Below are 20,882 nucleotides of genomic sequence, written 5' to 3'. Positions count from 1 at the left end.
TTAAAATAGTTAATGATTTGGAAAAAGGATATGATCAGATAAATCATCTTTTTATAGATGATATAAAGCTTTATACGAAAAATGAGAAGTGGTTTAAAAGTTTTGTACATATTGTTTGCATTTTCTCAAATGATGAAGGTAGTGCACTATATTGATAATGAAACAAGGAAGATTTGATGGAAGCCAGGGAAGTGAAATATTAAATGGGCAAACAATGAAAGTTGAGAAAGGACAGTGGTATAAATATTTGGTAATATTGGAGGCAGATGAAATAAAATATCAAGAGATGAAGCAAATTACCAGTAGGAAGTATACAAGCAGAGTGAGAAAAATATTACAGTCATAGTTGAATTCAAAAATATTATTGAAGCAATAAATGCATGAGCAGTACTGGTAATCAGATATAAAGTTGGAATTGTAGATTGGACCAAAAGGGACATACAGAAACTTGACAGAAAAACTAAAAGCTGTGTATTGAGTTCATAATCTGAAATCTGATATTAACCACTTCCTCTTCATGGATGATTTGAAACTGTATGGCAATGATGAGACACAAGTGAGTTCCTTGGGGAATTGACATAGCATGCCCCAGTGAACACAGGATCAATGTGGAAGAAGGAGAAAAAATAAAACAACTATGATGATTTAAAGTGGGAAATGCAAAGGATGTGGTCATTGAAGAGAGTAGACATGATACCAGCAGTTGTTGGTGTACTTGGAAGTATCAGCACTCAACTACCAACATGGCTGAAAAAGATTGGTGCAAGGGTGAAGGTAGAACACATACAAAAATCAGCATTGCTTGGAACTGCAAGAATTCTTCACAGGTTCTTGAAGCATGACCAATAAACAAGTGTCACCTTAGTCTGCTGGCTGTGGACAGCTGACACTTTCCATCATACCCAGCAAAATAAGCTGTGAGTTTTCATTTAATAATAATAATAATAATAATAATAATAATAATAATAATAATAATAATAATAATAATAAGTTATTATTTTGCCCTCTTTTTAGTTTATTTATTTGGGTTTTTTGCATTCTGAGAATTTAGTGTAAAATCTATTAAAAAAGCATAAATAGCAGAGACAAGAATTTATAGGAAGGGCTTCCAATGTAAAGAAAACATAATCTTGGAAGTGGGTGAAAGAATGTTATTTTTCAAAATATCAATTTTCAAACACATTCACACCCACATGTGCATGCATGTGAGTATGTATGCATGTGTTAACAGTGCAGTCATTGGTGTTGGATGATTAGAATTGTTAAGGCATCATACAAAATGTCTGTGGGATTTACAAGGGTGGACTGAAAAGTTCATAGGCTGACTATGAAGGAGTGATGCTAGAGCTGTGAAATATTTTTATTGGTTTTTGCTTGGAAACAACACAATGACTCTGATGATATGAACCACCTTGTGATCATTCGAACCTCTTGTTATTAACAACTGCTTTGTTTCTTTCCAGGTAAACTGATATCTGACTGTTCAAAAAAAGATTTGACTTCAAAAGTAACTAGCTGCAGCTTCTCTTGAAAATAGACAAAATTTGGCATTGTGATGTTATCAATTACCTGCAGAGAAAGATTTTAGCTCCTAAGGACATTCATGCCAACATAGTTGCTACATTAGGGGATGACACTTCAGCTTTATCAACAGTGCAAAAGTAGGTAGCTAAATTCAGCAGGGGAAGGGAAAATCTTGAAAATGACCTGAGGTCTGGATGTCCGATAACTATCACCATAAAGAAAACATTGGTCGTGTTTACTACTTGATGATGGATGACAGGCGATATAATTAAAATGGCCAATGCTATTAACATATCCTGTGAGAGAGTTGAGAATATAATGCACAATGAACTTGGCATGAGGAAGGTTTCTCCTTGGTGGGTGCCATATTTTCTGACACTTGATCAAAAGCGCAACAGGCTGATCACATCACAAGGAAATCTGACATTGTTTGAAGCAGATCCGGCTGGTTTTCTTGAATGTTTTCTAGCCCAAGATGAGTGTTGGGTTGATTGCTTTGAACCAAAGACAATTCATGCAGTGGAAACACCCATCCTCACCTGCTCCAAAGAAGGTCAAGGTCATTTCATCTGCAGGAAATCTGATGGTTTCAGTTTTTTGGGTTGCAAAAGGCATTGTACTTATTGACTATCTTCAAAAGGGCCACACTTTTAAGGAAAGTACTATGCAAACTTGCTGAGGCAGTCATGAAAGGCTATCAAGACCAAATACCCAGTAAAACTGATGAAAAGGATCTTGTTTCTTCAGGACAATGCTCCAGCATACAAGTCCTTGGTTTCAATGGTTGCTATGCTTGCCTGTGGCTTCAAACTGGTTGATCACCCTCCCTATTTGATCCCGACTGACCATCATCTGTTTCCCAACATAAAAACTCTACTTGGTTGGGAACTAGTATTACAGTGATGATAACATCATATCTGTTGTTGATGACTTTGTAGTGAACTCTAGTGAGCACCCTCTCTTATATTACATACTTACAAATGTAGTAGGTAACAGCTAACATTTGGACACTGTTTTGGACCCCCTTGTGTCTACTACTTTAATTGGTTAGTATTGGCACAATTTGCCTCTTACTTTATCGCACTCCAATATGCAACCCAACCAATCACAGGCACCAAATAAATCACATGAGACAGCTTTTTCTAAACAACATTCGAGCCTATCATTAGTGATAAAAGCTCACCTCCTACTAATCTCAATGTCTGTTGGTTCTGAGACCTTCTAAGGTCCACATTACAGTGATCTCCATCTTCATCGCTGCCGTGATGTCTCTCACCATTGTTGTCAACAACATCTACACAGCACCAACACATTACACTGGTTCTAACATATCACTGTTCATGAGCTTTCCTCACCAGGGTTAACAGCTAACATACAACCCACACAGATGCATGTAGATATATGAATAAACGTCTATCAACCACTTTCATTCAGCTTGTGTATATATATGAATAAACGTCCATCAACCACTTTCATTCAGCTTGTGTATATATATGTGTGACCTCAATAAATGTATTTAAAGTTATCACCTTTGTTCCATGTATTTCTTTACTGGGTTCCTACCACAATAAAATAACAGCCTTCTGAGCAGAATCACATTAGATGGAACAAAAACCTATCCATCTAAAGTGGTGACCCTGACGTGATGTGGACGCTATCCAACTAAAGTGGTGATCTGACTTGAAAATGAACCTATCCATTTATAATGGTAACAAGATACAGCACACACTACATGCCTGTTGACTTACTGAATGCACACACTACATGCCTGTTGACTTACTGAATGCAGACCCCACATCTTACGTGATGCGACTCAGGTCATTCCTTACTGACCTGCCACCAATGCTTCCTCATGACCAGTCTGTTTCTTCTACATTGCCTCTAGATATTTCTACCTGGACTCGTGTGTTTGTAAGAAATGATGCCATCAAGGGACCGCTCACACCTCCTTACACTGGATGCTATTGCATTCTTAGAAGCACACGGAAACTGTTCACTGTGGACATTCATGGAAAAAAAAGAGACTGTCTCTGTCGACAGAGTGAAAAAAGCCTTTTCCGAAACATTTATGCCACTTGATGACACCACCCCATCATTCCACAAACACTGCCACCCCCACCCCCACAAGCACCACCTCCACTCACCAAAACACCAACTACACTAATGTATTCTTCACCTTACATGATACGTTCTAGCAGACCAGTTAATTGGCTGAAGAAATTATCTCAGACTATTTACACCAGAATCTACCAAAAATCATTATACATAATTAATAACATTAGGGTAATAAGGATTTTAGAAATTTTTACTACCAGTGGCCTAGCATTCTAGTAGATTCATTCAAAGAATTTGCTGGCATCTTTTTGCTGCCAACAAAAAAGACTATGCTTGCGCAGTGGATTTGAGAAAAATTGAAATGTATAAGCAATGAGACCCATGCTGGATTGGCCTCGTTGTTTATATATTTAATCTTTGGTGTCCCTGTTGATGAAGACTTCGCCTGGTAAATTATTTTATTTACTAAAATAAGTCAGAAACCATGGTCCAGGAAAGAGATGGTAAATGTTTTTATTTTTCATTCCCTTCAAGAATTTATCCCTAATTAGTGGTTTGGATTTTAGCTGTTCTTTCTAGCATAAAGGATTCCTATGATGGAGGCCTCTTAATGTGTTTAAATATACCCTGTATTTTATATGAATAATGTATAGTCTATTGACTAATTTTTCTATACGCTAGGCCACTGGTAGTAAAAATTTCTAAAATCTTTATTACCCTGATATTATTAATTATATATATATAATCAAAATAAGCAACAGGATATCAACTAGTGATGCAGTACAACTGTTTCAAGCAGCTCCATTTAAATGCAATGCCATCTTCAGCTGCACAAATAAATAAATAGAATTTTAACCAGTCGGACACATTAATATAATTTTTCTCAAATATTTTAACAGAGCAAGAAGATGGAAGAAATTCATGTTGTTGCTATTGAGCTAAGAATAGACTACACCTCCAAGAATCGCATGATGCTTATTGGGGTGATAGTGTTGTAAAGGATTGTGATTCATTTCTAATTCATTTATTTCTTTCTCAACTACTAAATCTAAGACTAGAAGACTGTATCTTTTTTGAATGAAGGAGAGGAGTGGGTTGACTGCTCATGGCTAGGTATAGTCATAAATATTGTCATATGTATCCCTTTCCCTCAGGGAGGGAAGAAGATATTCATTGGATATGAAGTAACTGTCTATAAAAAGAGGCTGGGTAGGGGAAGACTTTAAATCATGATGTTAATTACCAGTTAAAGGGGCAAGACACTAAGAAACCTAAAATGTTAATACAGAGGAAATTTTATTTTGTGGCACTATGGGTGATTGTTTATAAACAATATTGTTATGCTGAATAAAAAATAAAATTTTAGATTTTCAAAACTAATATCATAACCAAAATAGGCAAAATGTGTGTATATATCAATTATAAACATTAAAAAGGAAAGATTACATAGAACCAGTTTAATATTCATTCCTGTACTTTTTAGGTGATTTCTATAAAGACTGCTCAGGGCATATACTTATGGAATAACAGGAAAGATAAACATGTTATCTATATATTAATTTTAAGCTACAATAGCAACAACATGAATTTCTTCCATCTTCTTGCTCTGTTAGAATATTTGAGAAAAATTATATTAATGTGCCCAACTGGTTAAAATTCTATTTATATATTTGTGCAGCTGAAGATGGCATATATATATATATATATATATAATATATATATATATATATATATATTATTATATATATATATATGATTATATATATCATCATTTTACATCCCCTTTTTCATAGGTTGGACAGAATTTGCTGGCTAGGAATTTGCTGGCTAGGAGCCCTTCCTTTCACCAACCCTACCAAATATATATATATATATATATATATATATATGTTATTTAGAGATAGAAGTCTCCATGCAAAACATCAAATCCTAATATACATCACACCATATAATAGAATTTTATTTTAATTCTTACTAATCATTTCTAAATTTCTCTGCTACACATGTTTCTTGAGGTTCGTTTTACTGTTCCTTAAACACACAGTCTTTTACAGGAACATTTCTTAAACGCAACCCCAATCGTCAGGCCTCTTAATAACTTTATTATAATTCAATACCAATTTCTATATTTTAATATTTTAACAGCTACAAATGTAATTAACAGACAAATATGCATATGTGCAAATAAATTCGCTGAACCTTGCTGTGCAAGCCATAATTTAATTGATTAAAAAAAAAAAATTACAAAACTAAATTCAAATGTGACTTATGCCTATAAACATGCGTATAAATTAATAAAATGTAGGAATGAAACTTAAAATATATACTATTGATGATATAATAATGAGAACAATGACAAAGAAATATATATTCGAATAAAAACTATAGTTAAAAGTGGACGTAAACAAAAGCAAATGAATGACAAAATGCAAAAAGATATATAAACGAAATCAACGGAGAAAAAAATTTACAAATGATAAACTATAATAATTTACAAAGTAAAAATTAGAGCACATATATATATATGTATATATATATATATAGAAATTCAGGGTGAGTACTTGATAATTGTAAGCACCTGTATATACCGTTTGGTGGTGTAGGTGGTGGAGTAAATTAATCAAAATAAAAACATGATGCCAAGGATTCAGCGGTACATATGTTTCGGGCCTTTATTAGACGGATTTCTAACAATGCATAATGTGTGTCTATGGCCTTCTTCAGCCGCGCACAATTACTACCTCAAGGACATGTATTACATCAAAAATTCTACGTTGGGGATGCAAATCCTCTCATTCGTGTACGACATAATGCGGCACCAGCACAAAAATGAAGCGTCCATCCCGTCTTTCTCTCAATGTAGAATGAGGAAGCTTGGATTTTGAGGTAATATAAATAAGTGAATAAATAAATATATACATATATAAATACAGACAGACGTGAAGGAACCTGGTAATAAGAGTAAATAGGGATAAAGATGGAGGGGCGAGAATTCAGGACGAAGGATAAAAAAATATAAAAATGGCACTTGTGCCGGTGGCATGTAAAAACCACCCACTACATTCATGGAGTGGTTGGCGTTAGGAAGGGCATCCAGCCGTAGAAACATTGCCAGATTAGACTGGGCCTGGTGCAGCCTTCTGGCTTCCCAGACCCCAGTTGAACCGTCCAACCCATGCCAGCATGGAAAGCGGACGCTAAATGATGATGATGATGATGATAATGATATATATATAAATGTACATGTATATACACACACACGTATATCTGTTCACACATATTCACAGCCATACTTACACATGTACACACAGAAGTTCTTTGAGACCTTATAAAATATTTAATATTATTTTCTCTTTCTTTTATTTGTTTCAGTCATTTGACTGCAGCCATACTGGAGCACTACCTTTAGTTGAGCAAATTGACCTCAGGACTTATTCTTTGTAAGTCTAGTACTTATTCTATCAATTCTTTTGTCGAACCGCTAAGTTATGGGGACATAAACACACCAACATCAGTAGTCAAGTGATGGTGGAGGGACAAACACAGGCACACAAACACATACACACACAATATATATATATATATATGACAGGCTTCTTTCAATTTCTGTCTACCAAATCCACTCACAAGGCTTTGATCAGCCCGAGGCTATTGTAGAAGACACTTGCTCAAGGTGTCACGCAGTGGGACTGAACCTGGAACAATTTGGTTGGTAAGCAAGCTACTTACCACACAGCCACTCCTGGGCCTATATTAAAGTTTAAATAATATCTTACTTATGGAACATGATTGCTTGCATGTGAACACACACACACACACACAACCTCTATATAAAAAGACAGAGTCAGAGAGAGGGTTAGGGAGAAATAAGGAGGAAGAGAAAAGGATGGAGAAGAAAATAGCAAAGAGAGGCAGGCTGTTTAAAGCTGAATGTATGATAAATAAATAAATTTTACAGAGAATTGTCAGGAACTTAATTGCATTTCTATGTAAATAGTATCAAGTGTGTCTTACCACCACCACCACCACCACCACCACCACTACTACTACAACTACTACTACTACCACCACCACACCACCACCACCACCACCACCACCACCACCACCACCACTACCACCACCACCACCACCACCACTACTACTACTACTACTACTACTACTACTACTACTACTACTACTATTACTACTAGCTACTGCTGCTGCTGCCACTGCTGCCAGTCCCTACTACTACTATTATCATGACCACTAGCACTACTGCTGCTGCTACCACTGCTGCTGCCACTGCTACTACTATTATTCTGACCACTAGCACCACTGCTGCTGCTGCAACTGCTACTGCTGTCACAGCTGCTGCTGCTGCTATTGCCGTAACTACTTCCATTACGACCGCCATCATCCCATAGACTTATTGGTAGATCTTCAAAATAGGTCAAAGCATTGCAATGAGTCTCAGACATATATATGTCTGAGGAAATGGAAAGCAAGGAAATGCAGGGCAGCTTCAAAAGCAGGCCAATTCCTTCACATCTCATTAGCAAGTGTGCTGATGCATCCCACACAAAACTTGTCTGGCTTTAGTTGTGGCATTAACTGTTGAAAGATTGCATTCAGTTAAACACTTCATCACTTTTATTTGAAATAGCTTCCAATTTCAAAACATACACACTTTATATGCGATATGGGGAAGTTGTATTTAATAATCAAACCCAAGCAAAAATAAGCATTAAAATTTTATACGTAAACACTGACAAACTAGTAAAAGAGAATCAGCTATTTTGAAATAGCAACCAAGATACTGTCCAACCTCAACATTGGAAATATTGAACGGGTTGATACATGATTCTAGAAAATTGATTGAATGGGCATAGCTTACCTTTTTCACAATCATATTTCTAAGGAAACACATTACTGCTCTTTTACTGGTTCAATCACTAGGTGGTGACCATGCTGGGGTTAGTCAATCAAATTGAACTCAGTACTTACTTTTAAGCAAGTACTGAGGTCAGTTTTATTTTTGCCGAAGTACTGGTTGTCCAAAGGTACAGACAAGCACAAATACACATGCATCCCCCCACACACACACACGCACAAATGAACCCAAATTTACTAAGAGAAACAACTTTATCTAATGACATGTATTTGAATAACAAAGATGCATAAGGGCATATCAAATTACTCGTCAATATTTTATAATTTTTTAAGGTGGCAAGCTGGCAGAACCATTAGCATGCCAGGCAAAATGCTTAGTGGCATTTCGTTTGTCTTTACTTTCTGAGTTCAAATTCCACCAAGGTGGTCTTTGCCTTTCATCCTTTGGTGGGTGATAAAATAAATACCATTTGAGCACTGGGGTCAATGTACCTCTACCCCAAAATTGCTGGCCTTTTGTCAAAATTTGAAGCCAAATTTTATCACTTTTTATCAAGCTGTGACCTCTCTTTGCAGTTAGGCTGATCTTTTCTCTCTTTTTTTTTTCTGAATTTTTCAGTGGTATCCACACTTCTCCAAACTAGGCCCAATTATTGCACTTCACTTTCTTTTCTTTACATCACTCTGTCATGTATTGTTAAACATACTTCCCATTTCTTTCATATCTCTTGCATATCTCTTTCCTAGATATGCAAACCTGTGTGACTTCCTCCTCTGATTATACTTCTCAGTGGCTATTAATCTTTATTGTTTAACATTAATCTTTTCTCTTGGTCATTAATCTTTTTTGTTGACCATTAATCTTTACCCCTGGCCATTAATCTTTTCTCTCAGCCATTAATATTTTCCATTGGCTATTACTCTTTCACTTTGGCTATTAATCTTTCCCTTGGCCATTAATCTTTTCCTTGAGCTATTAATCTTTATCTTGGTTATTAAATTTTATCATGGCCATTAATCTTTACCCTGGCCATTAATACTTATCTTAGCTATTAATTAAAATTTTGGCCATTAATCTTTAAGAGTTAATATCAAATATCAACCATATTCACCTTACACAAGTTCTTTTGCTCTTTAGTTTGTCTTAGCCATCATGGCTAAAACCAAACATAAGCACTTCCTTTTCTACACCAGTTTAGAAAATCCTGAAAAGGCTTTGAGTTCTATCTCCTTTCCTAAAACTAAGGTAATAAGTTAAAAGAAAATTACCAATTTTTCATTAGTTGATCCTTCTATACAATATTTTAAATGCATCACTGGCAGATCTTCTTTATATCTATCTTAATAGAATTAGGTTAACTTCTTAAAGGAAAACTAGCTATGAAAAGGAACCATCCCAATCATACTAACCTAAAATAACTCTGATAAGATGTAATTCAAAAGTATCCTGTAACTAGGACACTAAGCTATAGCTGACTAGTAAGGATGTTATAGATCTTTTGAGATACTACTACTATTGAGATATATGTCTTTGCTTTTGAAAACCACTCAACTGCATTCAACCTAAAGCTTTTGAAACCAGTCCATCCAAGACTGCTTCTAGATCTATCAAATAAAATCTGTTTTTAACCTATTTTGTGGACATATTTCTAATAATATATATTGCTTGTGGATATCAATCCATTTAAATTACTATCAATAATTAATGATAAATAGTTAATGAAATATCTATGCTACAGGATTACTGGAGCAATAGAAAAATGACTAGTGGTATTTTTACTAGATCTTTACATTCTGAGATTAAATAACAGTTAAGTCAGCTTTACCTTTGGCTTTGGCTGATAAAATAAAGTACTAGTCAAGTGATGGGGTCAAAGCATAATCATCAGGACTTCTCCTTTAAAATCTGTGGCCTTGTGCCCATGTTAGAAACTTTTATTAAACTGGTGTCTGGAACATAACTCAACAAAAGATTCTTGCAAGGTCACAAGTAGAGGTTATAATATAAATAGGAATACTTCAAAATTGGAATTTTTGTATTGGCAGAGGCAATATCAGGCAGAATGACAGCAAAAAGCAACACAAAGCAACCTTTAAACACGCACACACACACACACACACACACACACACACACACACACACACACACACACACACTGCTTACATGATCAGAACCCTCAAAAACGTCTGATGGAGACATGACAAGCTTCAACTGTACAGAAGACAATTATTTCATAATAAAGAAACAGCCTTGCATTCCACTCTCCCTACGCAATAATAACACGTAACTAAAACCCTTAGAATTACTACAAACACTAGGCATTGCAATCTTGATTTACTGCTGTTGTTGTTGTTGCTTAGCTTCAGGTCAGCTCTGATCAAACAGAGCTGTGATTAAAGACATTCCAGCTATAACCATCCAGTCTACTTTGTAATAGTGATGAGACGATGACAACAACGACAGTGATTATAATGATGATGATGGTGTGGTGGTGGTGGTGGTTGTAATGATATTGATAATGATGATGACAATGATGATGGTGACAACGATGATGATAACGACGATGATAGTGATGATGATGATGACAGTGATGATGACCTTTTCTACTATAGGTCCAAGGCCTGAAATTTGGGGTAGGGGACTAGTCAATTACATTGACACCAGTGCTCAACTGGCACTTATTTAATTGACCATGCCCCCAACCCCCAAAAGAATGAATAGCAAAGTCAACTTTCACAGAATTTGAACTCAGAACATAAACAATAATTACAACGAGAAGAAATAGTGGGAATATAAACATACCAAAGTGGTAGAAAATAAGATATCACCATTCTTTGGGACTTTAGAATTCAAACTGATTGTGCTATTCAATCCAGTAGACTAGATGCTGGAGTGAAAAATCACATTGATAAAATGTGCTCATAGACATGTTAATCCCAGCATTCTGTGACACTTCTGTGAAAATATTTGAAAATTTGAGCAAATGCAAAACCTTTGAAACAGAGGTGTTGGGAATGTAGCATCTAAGAACAATTACTGTACCTATGAACTTTAGAGTTTTGGGAGATGATACCAAATGGTACTCTTAAATATTATGGTCATATATCAGGAAACCCAAATGTATCAGAACTAGGGCACACAAAAAACCGATAATTCCCCAAAACAAGTATAAATAATTCTCAAAGCTGGTTAAAAACCGTTTTTTGTGGAGTTAGAGCGGTGTCCCTGTAACGAAGAAGTTTGTCGTATATTGTATTTTGTTTATATACATACACAGAGAAAGAGAGATAGTAACAGGTTGACTGATATCCACAAATATGTTGATGGTGCCTGTATCTGTATCTATGTACAAACAATAACAAAAAATAATGGTATTATATTTATTTAATCAGGAATGCAACGTTTTTCCAAGTCGTATTTTTGAGAATCAATCAAGTTTCTTGACTTGCTTCATGATTCACTTTCCTTCAAAAATAATCTTTTAAAAAACACAATGCATTCAGTGTTTTACCTGACAAATTCGTCCTAGTTTTTGTATTGAAAAGTCCAGTAATTGAAAAAGCTCTTTCCGACTGGACTCTAGTTGCTTTAGTTATAAGCAATGCTCTATAAAGTTTCTTGAGCTTTTCACTTCTGTTCGAAGTTGCTTCAAAATATTCAAATTCTTTAGAGATTTCAAATCCATCTATTACTATGTTGGGCTTTTCATTCATTTTCTTCATTGCGCTTGTGTATTCACGCATGAATTTGTAGAACAACTGTGTGAAAAGGAGAGGTAACGAATGAATGACTCCTTTAAACACCACACAGTCACCTTACAATAAAAGCCAAAATATGGATAAATGAATAAGAGTGCTAGAAAGGAATAAGAAGATGACACAACCGGAGAATGTTTAAGAGAAAGGTTCTATTTAGATGTTATCATGTGGGTAGCAGAGTGTGTGTACATGTGAGTGTGTCATAAGTACATAAGAACAATAATAATAGACAGGCCGTCAAGCATACATAATGTGTAGGTGTGTACAAACAAGGGTGTATGCATGTGAGATAAAATACAGAGCATAGAAAGTCTATAACAGGACGTTAGAAGTTCAGACACAATGAAGTGTGAGATAAAATACAGAGCATAGAAAGTGGTTACAATAGGATGCTAGATGAATGTTCAGACACAAGATGAAGATAGATACCAGTTCATAGTAAGATACACAATAGTTGGAGTTCTGTACAAGAAGTTGAGGTCACATGGCAGAACCAGTTACTACACGTGTCGTGTAGAGGTTGTAGCTACTATGCTGTGCCGGGTTACTTGATACAGGAAATTCTCGCAGGTTGAGCTTACTGTTAACCATGGTGAAGTATTCACAAACAGTGAGAAGTTAAACCTAAGCGAATGGCTGTGTATGTGCGATAAGTTGTTGGTGTTGATAAGCTGAAAGCGACAGTGGTGGAGGCGATGTTAAGGTGACGACAACGGAGATGGAGGTCCTGAAATACTGCTAGTGTTGTCTGTCGCTGTCTGGAACAGGCTGTCGTTGGAACTGGCTGAGTCGCTCTGTGGTCAGTGACTAGACCTTAGAAGGCCTAGAGCCAAAGACAAGATAGGGTGAATCACTGAAGCATTTATAGCAAATTATAGGCTCCAGCAGAGAATTTAGAAGACTGTGTCATGGGACCTTATCAGAAGGTTGCAATTGGTTGGGTTGCACAGTGGCGTGTAATACAGCAAGAAACAAATCATGCCAAAACCAACCAATCAGGGTAGTGGACACAACAACGCTCAAGCGGCCGAAGATTAGCTATTATCTGCTACATCTGTATTTATGTTATATATGTCAGATAGGATGAATTTCACTAAGGGTACGCTACAAGTTCATTACCTTCGTAAGTAGATGGGACAACAGTAACACTTGTTTTTAGGTTCCCTCCTATTTAATTTTCTTCGTATAATTCTGTTGTGTTCTCAGCGTCATGTTCAGGAAATAATCTCCTATAAGTTTGTTTAGCATACTTCCTTAAATGTTGTTTCATTAAAAAAGAAAAGGTCCACAGATTGATTCACCATTAAACTTCCTTAGCTTATGTAAATACCTCAAGAGAGTCAAGGTTTTGACATTTCTTCTCTTATTATATCTATGCATAAGTTTTTCACAAAAATTTAGAGCCAAAGGGTTGCCAACGCTATTAAGTTTATTCAATAAAAAATCTACAGAATATTCTGCTTTCAGTAAATCCGTATCATCATTGCAATTAGCCTTCAAAATAAATTCTACTGGATGCAGAATTTCATATAGTAAATCGAGAGATTTCCATTCTTCGTCAGCTATGGCATCTGTGGAAAGTACTGCTCATAGAGCATTTGGAATGCAGCTTTTCAATTTCAAAAATCTCTCAATCATATGGAATGTGCTGGTTCTGCAATCCAGCATAAGTTTATATTCTCTGTTTTGAAAGTTCACTTGTACAAAATCTTGCAAAATTTCATTTTTTGTAGGAGATTTACGGAAAAGTTTTGAAATTTTTCTTACCTTATTTAAAACTTTATTAAATTCAGGTTTTAGCTGGGGAAAACAAGCATTTTCGTGAGCCAAGTCTGTTTAAAAAAGTGTCTTGTTGGCTTATGTCAGCTTCATCATCACTATCATCTGTTATAGCGATCTCTTCACTTTTTTTATCAGTCTCATCGGTTGAGGCAATATTTTCAATATTTTTTTGATAGAGAATGTTACTCACAGACAGATGTATGCAATGTGTGAGACATTGTTGGTGATCAGGTCTTATTTCTTTTCCGAATTTCACCATCAGAGAAGCACCATCTGTCGTACAGCCAACAATGTGTATATCCAAGTTCAATCCAAATTCACGAAGATGTCCTCTCACAAATTGCTCTGTTCTCTTGCTATTAAGGGAGCCATGGATCTCAATAAGACCCAACGACCAATTATTGTCTTTCCCATGAACATTTATGTTCATATATCGTTTATTTTGAATTGATGTATTTTCATCCAATGTCAATGAGTAGCGAATCCCCAGCGCTACTTCTTTCTTGAAATAATGAATAAGTTCTTCTTTCTTGGTTATGTAATAATTCATTACCATATTCCTGACTCCGTTTGCAGATGGTGGTTGTAATTTATCATATTTGCCTCTCTGACTTTGAAGATTTCTCTGTATAAAATCGCTTTTGGCAATTGAATTGAAAGAGAATCCATCCATAGCAGCTAATTTTGAAACTTCTTCCATTGATTTCTTTGTTAAAAAGTGTTCCATTGTTCTTGTCATTTTCACAGGAGGCTGGTTTGCATCTTGATTTATGTCGATTTGATGAATTTTCTTCAAGCGCAAGATCAGAGACATAGTAGATCCTCCAGAAGACTTTGTGATCTTATCACACTTATTGCATTGAGCTTCATCTTTGTTTTTCCTATCGAAAAAATTCCAAACAGTTGATTTTCTTTTTATCATGCTAGGGCTAATGAAAATAATTAAGAAAAAAATTTAGTTAGTGTTACTTCCTTGAAATGAATCTGGAACTGGTTATTACATATGCTTAACATGAAAGATCACCTGACTGAAGACTAACAGCATCCCCTTGACTTGCTATGAATAAACTCTGTTACTTCCAAATTCAAAGAGTCAGCCAGGGGTTAGTGAAAGAAATGACAAGGTGCTGATCTAAGATTCAAGAGGAGAGAAGGTGAGAATTGATATCTTGTGATATGTTTCAATGAAACAGACAGCACTCTCAACTAAAGGCGACTGACAACAGTTCAGTTAGTTCAGTTTCAACGATGTTTCTTCAAAAGAAAAAAATGGAGAGATGTTTTGCGAAAAAAAAAAATAGAAACAACAAGCATTAAAATCGGTTTTGGCAAATCTGTTTCGGTTTTACTGATCATAATATAAAACCGGTTTTAACCGGTTTTATAAAACCAGTTTCAAGGCCTAATCAGAATCACAATATAGTGTTCACATAGGTACAGCTCATGTCCAAAGGAAACCACTGTCAACTTGAAATATCTGAATCTTTTAAAATCTTTTAAAATCACCCATATTACTATAAATATTACAACAAACTTTTGATGAAATCTTAATTCTCAGTATTTGGTCTCCTTTCCTTGCAATATATCATTGCTACTCATAAATAACACCCATAGTAAAAGGTCCAACTTACTGTTCATTGACATCTCTGAAAAGACTTGGAACAGCTCATACAAAACAAAGCAACTAACAATATTGAAAACAATAATTATGATGATGATGATGATGATAATAAATACAAGAGCACTCAGAGAGCGCAAACTTCTGCCAAGGCAACACCAACATCCTCTCAACAATTAGCCAGAGATGATTTTTAAAATGAGAATATCTGATATATACTCAACTGCTCTCACAAACAAGAATACTGAAAATGAACTCGACTGCTCTCAAAAATAAAAAAAAAAAAACAGGAAAAATAATCCAGAACGCTTGTCCGGTACCGGATCAATCCCAAAAATCTAATCAGTTTGTGCCAGTTACAGGGCCAAACATCCCTGAAAGTTTCATCCGAATCCGTCCAGCAATTCTTGAGATATCTTGTCCACGGACAAACAAACAAGCAAACAAACAAACATGACTGAAAACAATACCTCCGCCTTTGCTAAGGCAGAGGTAATAATAATAATAATTTGTGGGAAAAGACCCTGTGAGATCTTTGACAACAGGATGCTGTCTGCTCTCACAGAATTAACCAGATAATAATAATAATAATAATAATAATAATAATAATAATAATAATAATAATAATAATGATGATGATGATGATAATAATTCTGTTTTTGATTTAGGCATAAAGCTAACAATTTGGAGGTAAGGAGGGTAAGTCAACTATATTGACCCCAGTCTTCAACTACTCTGTTTTATCAGACCTAAGAGGATGAAAGGTAAAGTTGACGAATGCAAGATTTGAACTCAGAAAATAGTAGTAGTAGTAGTAGTAACAATAACAACAACAATGATAATTATTCTTTCAAATTTTGACATAAGGCTAGCAATTTTAGGTGTAGGATAAGTTGATTGCATTAACCCAGTACTTGATTGGTATTTTATTTTATTTACATTGAAAGGATGGAAAAGTAAAGTCAACTTTGATGGAATTTGAACTCAGAACGTAAAGAGTTGGAACGAACGCTGCCAAGCATTTTGTTTGATGTGCAAATGATTTTGCCTTCTCACTACTTTAATGACAACAATATTAATATCACAGTGTGGAAGGTGTTTATAAGCCATTTAAGAAACACAAAAACCGTTAGATTCACTTCAACATTTAAATTTAATTTGTCAAAATATTTTCGTCGCTTTGAGACCGCGACCTATTCACTGACAAAACTTTGTGCTGCATCTCTTAATGATAATATCATCTTTCATCTTTACTTTCCACAAAGCTCCATTCATTCAATAACATCACACAACACATGTGAAACACAAACATCAGCCAACAAAGAAGCACAACTCTCCTTGCACATATTCTACACAATAAATAGGTGAAACATTAAAAAATATAGTAAAACTAGAAAAGACAACAAAAAAAAAGAAAAAGAAAAAAGCAAAAATCGGCAACAAAGAGAAATCAATGTAGCATCCAAACACAATTTCACACAACCAACAGATAATGCTGCACACATCTGCCAATGACAGAGGTGCATCTGGTGAAGCAGCTGTAACTCACATGGAATTGTTAAAGAATATGATTGTCATACAGAGCAAACTGACATTGAAGTGAATAATAATGGACATCACTTCTTTACAGTTATCTTTAATTTTTCTTATTATCTTCCACTTGTCTCAGTCATATAACTGCAGCTATGCCGGGGCACTGCCTTAATGGGTTTAGTAAAAAGAAAAATCAACCCTAGTACTTATTTTATTTTTAAGCCTGGTGCTTATTCTATAAGACGTTTTTGTTAAGAGCTCCTAAGTTCTGGGGACACAAACAAACCAACACTGGTTGTCAAGTGATAGTTGGTGGGTGGGTGGACAAACACAGAGACACACACATATATACATACATATTCATGTACACACATACATACAAAACACACACACACGCGCACGCGTGCATGCATGATGGGTTTCCAAACAGTTTTCAACTATAAATTCACTCACAAGACATTGGATGGCCTGGGGCCATAGTAGAGGAGCCTTACCTAATGTCTCTTCTTCTCAGGTTCAGTCCCTTCTTAACCGCACAGCCATGGAAAATTTTATAAACATCACTGAACTAACAATGAAAGAATCCAGAAATACCTGAGTAAATGATACTAAATTTATTATCTCAGTGTTATTGTTCTTGGCTAAACATTATGCTCTATATATGGCAAATCCTGACGTTAGTCATTGACTGGCTACCATTTGTAAACACACAATTGAAACACAAGTTAAATCGATACCAGACAAATTCAGCTGAACCCCACCCACCCCGCAAAAACCCCCACAAAAGACAAAGCACAAAAAAATGAATAAACAGAAACCTATTATTCAACTTTGTGGAAGCCCATCATATGCTATGTATGTATGTGTGTGTGTGTGTGTGTGGTGTGTGTGTGTGTGTGTCTGTGTGTATGTGTGTATGTGTGTGTGTCTGTGTGTGTGTGTCTGTGTGTGTGCATGCGTAGGTGTGTGTGTATATGAAGGCACATGGCCTAGTGGTTAGGGTGTTGCATTCATGATTTGCAAGATCATGGTTTCACTTCCTGAACAATTGTGCATTGTGTTCTTGAGAAAAACACTTCATCTCATGTTGCTCTGCAATCATTTCAACACCTTGTGAGTTGTACGCCATGCACCTGTTCAGGTGACATTGATTTGATGTGCATTAATCTGCACAGGTGAGGCATGAAGAAGGGCTAACTGTAAAGACTTTATAGAAAGAGGCACCATGGAGCACATTTTATTTGGATGTAAAAACACAATTACTCAATAGAGTTACATGACTAGGTGCTTATGACATTTGTTCCCACTGTGGAGCAAGAAATACACAAAATGTGCTAACCACTTCTTGTGTATTTCTAACCACTTAAGGCAGCGAGCTGGCAGAAATGTTAGCACTCCGGGTGAAATGCTTAGTGGTATTTTGTCTGTCTTTACGTTCTGAGTTCAAATTCCGCCAAGGTTGACTTTGCCTTTCATCCTTTCGGGGTTGATAAATTAAATACCAGTTACGTTCTGGGGTCGATGTAATCGACTAAATCCCTTTGTCTGTCCTTGTTTGTCTCCTCTATGTTTAGCCCCTTGTGTGCAATAAAGAAATAAGAAGTGCTAACCACAGAATAAACCAAGAGCATCAGTCGAGTTTATGATGGAAGGAGAAAAACCATCTAACACAACTAGAGCAAGCAGGCTATAAAGACCTAATCATAGGGTAAGATAGTGGACCTAAGAGAGAGGTTGTAGGTCTCCAGATTGTTCAGATGATCCTGGGGTCAGATATAGTTTTGTGGTCTAAGAAAGCAAAGAAGATAATCCCAATCAAACTTACTGTCCCACAGGAGTTTTGCAGGATTGCAGGGATAGTTATTCCCACTCATGGTTAGCTGTAGAGGTTATCCTGCCTTGCCAGTACAGCGGATTCTTACAGCCATCGGAATAAGAAGAAGAGAGAGAAAGTTAGCTCCTTGTAGAATGAAAGAGGCAGCAGAAAGCACCTCTTGGCTGTTTATGGAATAAGAGAGAGGAGCTAAGTTGGATGAATAAGGGGAGGAGGGCAGTGATTTGGCCACTGCTGTTGGTCTGCCTATTGGAGGGTGTTACAGTTCAAGGTTGAAACAAGTAACCATTGGATACTTACACCATCTGATCACATCAGTTACACCTGGTTAAGGCTGCATCCAACAAAAGTGAATGAAGAAGAAACAACTTTTAGATGTAGTCTTTTCATATATGCGTTGGATGTATGTGTGTGTGGAGTGCATACATGTATTTATATGTGTGTGTGTATTTGTATACAGAAGTCATATGTGAGATGTTTTATCAATATGCTAATGTTAAGGGTTACAAGATTGACCCTTTGAATTATGGGTTCAGTGAAATTGATAGGTCTCAATGAAGTTTTTGTCTCTAATTTCACTCACAGGTTTTAGATTAACTCTAGAGGATGGAAGTGTGTAACTTAGTGGTTAGTGGTTTGCTCTCATGATAGTGAGGTTTTAAGTCTGATTCTTGGATTAGGTGGTATATTGTTTTCTTGAGCAAGACACTTCATTACATGTTGCTCCAGTTCATTTAGCTAAAAACGTGTACCAATAGCTGAGGTTTAATTTTGCAATGGGCTGGCATCATATCCAGGAAAGAGTCTTAGAATTTCAGTTGCTTATACATCTCAGAAACTGGGATAAGCTCAATCCTAATGAAACTGCAGATTTAATGCAGACTCTTTTACTCTTTTACTTGTTTCAGTCATTTGACTGTGGCCATGCTGGAGCACCGCCTTTAAAAAATTATTTGCGACCACAATGAAACACGAACTCGTAATCTTCTGATTCGAAGTCAGATGCCTTATCCATTGCCATTAATGATTTTCTTTTAAGATATGGCAGAAAACATTTTCTTAGGGTGCTACAATATAGAGGGGATCAAATCTGGAATCTCATGATCATAAAGGGAACTTCTTAACCATTTAGCTAAGACAATGCTCCAAAGTGTTACCCTCCCTGTCAAATACACTCACAAACCTACACACACAGCCCGAATACATTCATTTCACTGTATTACTGTATCAACCGGACTATCAGGTGTTGTTATATACCACTGATCACAATGCATTTCCTTGCATTGTTGTAGCTTTCAAATGATGAAACCCTTCTAGCTCGACAAGTAGACCAATATTTCCATTGAACTTTATGCTACTCTGTTACAGTGTGACCCATTTACAGCTGAGTGGACTTGAGCACCATAAAATGAAGTGGTTTGTTCAAGGATAAAAAGCATCACTTGTCTGAGAATTGAAACCACAATCTTGCAATCATGAGTGCAATGTCTTAATAACTAGGTTATGCACCTTCACAAATACATTCACATATATTCACATATTATAAGTTGAGTAACATCTAGACACATTCTTCTTTATACAGTTGCTAACACTGTTATTATTTCAGATAACAGACAGACTTCTATTGTCCTTGGTAGAAATATAATTAACAATTATAAAATTAACACAACATCATTGTAGATGTTAAATATTGACTTAAACAGAAGTAATAGTCCTATTAATTCTATAAATGTATTAATTATCTTAATTCTTCATAATGTCAGCCTGTGTTGGTTAGTCTGATTTTATTGCATGTTTGCTGTGTACTCTATTGTTCTATTATTGTTTATTTCATCTTATTGTTGGGTATAATTATATTATATTCACCTGTCAAACCTGTTTTAATATTTTGGATACAAAAAAAAAAAA

At 35.7% G+C, this 20,882-nt stretch overlaps 1 protein-coding gene across 1 annotated transcript; it reads right to left on the bottom strand.

Moving 5' to 3' along the window:
* Positions 1-13,996: 13,996 nt before the first annotated feature.
* Positions 13,997-17,654, bottom strand: LOC118763567. The gene is made up of 2 exons (XM_036503144.1): positions 17,635-17,654; positions 13,997-14,870 (listed from the first exon to the last, which is right to left on the bottom strand). The coding sequence occupies exon 2, from the start codon at positions 14,801-14,803 to the stop codon at positions 13,997-13,999; it is 807 nt and encodes a 268-aa protein (XP_036359037.1). The 5' UTR covers positions 14,804-14,870; positions 17,635-17,654.
* Positions 17,655-20,882: the final 3,228 nt, after the last annotated feature.

This window comes from Octopus sinensis, linkage group LG5 (genome assembly GCF_006345805.1).
Source record: "Octopus sinensis linkage group LG5, ASM634580v1, whole genome shotgun sequence".
NCBI lineage: Eukaryota > Metazoa > Mollusca > Cephalopoda > Octopoda > Octopodidae > Octopus > Octopus sinensis.
This window is presented reverse-complemented; position numbering and strand designations above follow the sequence as displayed.

What these genes read in the sequence shown, in the direction of transcription:
- LOC118763567 (XM_036503144.1), bottom strand. Translation starts at nt 14,803, where the DNA reads ATGTCTCTGATCTTGCGCTTGAAGAAAATTCATCAAATCGACATAAAT.